Genomic DNA, 2,864 nt, shown 5'->3' with positions numbered 1-2,864 from the left:
ACAATAAACAAAGTAAAAAAGAGAAGTTTTTTTATATATTTTTCTCAAAAGGGTCGAGTTAATTCCTCCATAGAAAACGTGATAAAAATATATTCAATGAAAACGACATTTAATTCATGGTAAACTAATACAAATAGACCTGCTTATCCCTAACCCACATAACTATATATTGTCGGCATTTTAGAGGGAATATGACCTAACCAGACTTACCTTGACCTAACCTAACCTCGAACGCCGTGTCCTAACCTGGCCGGGGAACTTAGACCCCCCCCCCTTTTGACCTCCCAAATAATTCGTGACCCCTAATTGCATTCTACCGAAAAAATATGGGTGTCTTACGGTTTTATATATTTTTTTCTCATTTAGGTAATAAAATTCTGTGATAATATTCAATTAACGGTCTATTTCTATTGACTGACCTTTTTCGCAGGGGAACACAGAGTGGGGAAAGAATCCCACAGCCTTGTAGTGGAGAAAATATGCATACATACGTATATATAAATGTGCACTATACTTGACAGGGTGAAATAGCATTGGAAATTAAAGGAATAATGAACATTAAAGGGTGTATGTATACATACGTATGTATAAATGTGTTATATATTTGACAGGATGAAACAGCATTAGAAATATAAGGGAAATAATCAACATTACAGAAGTATATGTATACATACGTACGTACAAATGTGTGCTATATACTTAAACGTATTGCAGAAGTGTATTCATGTTATTTAAACCCACAATCCAATAAATATAAGTTTAGACTATTATTAACTCACGTTTATTTATAAACCACAATAAATGACAGTATTGAGAAACGCGTAAGAAGGGGACAGGAAAGGGGGGGGGGGATTTCAAGAACTCCACTGCGCATGCGCAGACCAAAATGACACCCCGCCTAGCGAGTGGCATAAACATAGCCCGTAGCCTTACCAACTTTGTTCCAGTTCGACTGCGATTTTCGAAGAATCAGGTCGTTGTTTCTTTTGCTTCCAGCGAGATCAGACGGCAAAGGGATTACGTCATGACGGAAGAGACATACAAGGTCAGTGGAATGTGGGTTTTGTCTTTGTAGGTCTGATGTTAAATGAGATTTTTTATAATTTAATTTTGCAATTATGTGATTTTGATTCAGCAGTTAGGCGTTTAAGTTGGATGTTCTGGGAAAAGAAATATACTCAACACTTTTATATATACATGTGTATGCATATACTCTTCCTGTTTCTAATGATATTCCAAACTGTCAGGTATATAGTACACAGTTATATATCAAGTATATAGTGCACAGTAATACATACGTATATATACATACACTCCTACTGTTTCTAATGCTATTTCATCCCGAGCTGTAGTCATGAATTTACTGTCATGTCTGTCTATCTCACAAAGCACGAGAATTTCGTTATTTTTGGGGGGTTCTTCTGAAACTTGTAAACATGGAAACTATATTTCATGTGATACATATATGTGTATGTGTGTGTGTGCAAAGATTTTGGAATGGGGTAAAATACTTAAAAAAAAAAGTAAGCTACATTTTAGTAGAAATTGCAGAGGCGAGAAAGGCAGTAAGAGTGAGTCTTGCAAAAAGTTATAAAATTGAAGATTGTCTTAAAAAGCAAACACTGGAATTTCTAGAAGGGCTGCCACTCTATTGTCCTTACTTAGGACTTCGTAAAGACTGGCGTTCATGTAAAAATGAACCAGTGTAGTGAGGTGGTTTAATCCTGTAGAGAAACTGAGCAAGAGAGATTTGTGAGTTTATAATAAGGCAAATCGAGACAAGGTCTAACCAGTGTGATGAAATGGTCTTACCCTGTAGAGAGAACCCAGTTAGGAGAGATTTGTGATGTCCGTAGGCATGAGATGCTTTTGCAGGGGTGAGTTTATAATGAGGCAAATCTAAATAAGGTCTAACCAGTGTGATGAGATGGTCCTACCCTGTAGAGAGAACCCAGTTAGGAGAGATTTGTGATGTCCGTAGGCATGAGATGCTGTTGCAGGGGTGAGTTTATAATGAGGCAAATCTAAATAAGTCTAACCAGTGTGACGAGATGGTCTTACCCTGTAGAGAGATCTGAGCAAGAGAGATTAGTATCAGGGGCTTTTGCAAGGATGAGGTTATAAAGAGGTAAAACTAAATAAGGTCTGCACACAGCTGGAGATGCTGCACAAGACATAATATCAGAGACATCTGACAATTGTCACCATTCCTAAGTATTTCCCTGTGCAAGTCGCCATTAATTTTCCTTTAACAAAATTGCAATACTCGTATTATACAAAAGGGTGAATTTGAACATTTGTTTCATGCCATCAGAAGCTTCCAGAATCACTCTAGAAGGACATTAGCCTTATTCAGAATCTACTCAAGTCAGAAATGCTGTACGAGTATTGAAAAAGAGTAAAGGGTCCACAACCCAAAAAAGGAATAAAAATAAAAATATTATATAACCGATAAAACAGCACAAACAAAAAACATACACGATAAAGGTGCAAAGGAAAAGGTGATAAAACGATATAAGAAAAATCAAGAGGAGAGATTGAAGACAGCCAGTGAGACACTGAATGGAATAGAACTGAATATAGAATTTTGGCCAAAGGCCAAGCGCTGGGACCTTTGATCCCATTCAGCGCTGAATGGAAAACTGAGAGCGAAAAGGTCTGAGGTGTAACAGGAGGAAAACCTCGCAGTTTCGCTATTAATCAGTCGTTAGGAGAGAGTGGAACGTAAGATGGAAGATAGGAAACATGAACGAAGGTACAGTAAAAGGAATGAAAGGGGTAATTGCAATTAATGCCTACAGTACACAGCGTGGGGTGCACTGACGGCACCTTCCCCATAATACGTGGAGTAAAATAATGAAGGA

General features: G+C 37.5%; 1 protein-coding gene across 1 annotated transcript in view; it reads left to right on the top strand.

Moving 5' to 3' along the window:
- The first annotated feature begins 949 nt into the window (after window positions 1-949).
- The window catches only part of LOC136837038 (annexin-B12-like), a 28,335-nt gene continuing 26,420 nt past the window's right edge, over window positions 950-2,864 (top strand). Inside the window, exon 1 of the mRNA XM_067101615.1 lies at window positions 950-1,045. Coding sequence (XP_066957716.1) covers window positions 1,025-1,045 — 21 coding nt within the window. The 5' untranslated portion in view covers window positions 950-1,024. The remainder of the gene's footprint in view (window positions 1,046-2,864) is intronic.

This window comes from Macrobrachium rosenbergii, chromosome 57 (genome assembly GCF_040412425.1).
Source record: "Macrobrachium rosenbergii isolate ZJJX-2024 chromosome 57, ASM4041242v1, whole genome shotgun sequence".
In the NCBI taxonomy this organism is placed as follows: Eukaryota; Metazoa; Arthropoda; class Malacostraca; order Decapoda; family Palaemonidae; genus Macrobrachium; species Macrobrachium rosenbergii.
This window is presented reverse-complemented; position numbering and strand designations above follow the sequence as displayed.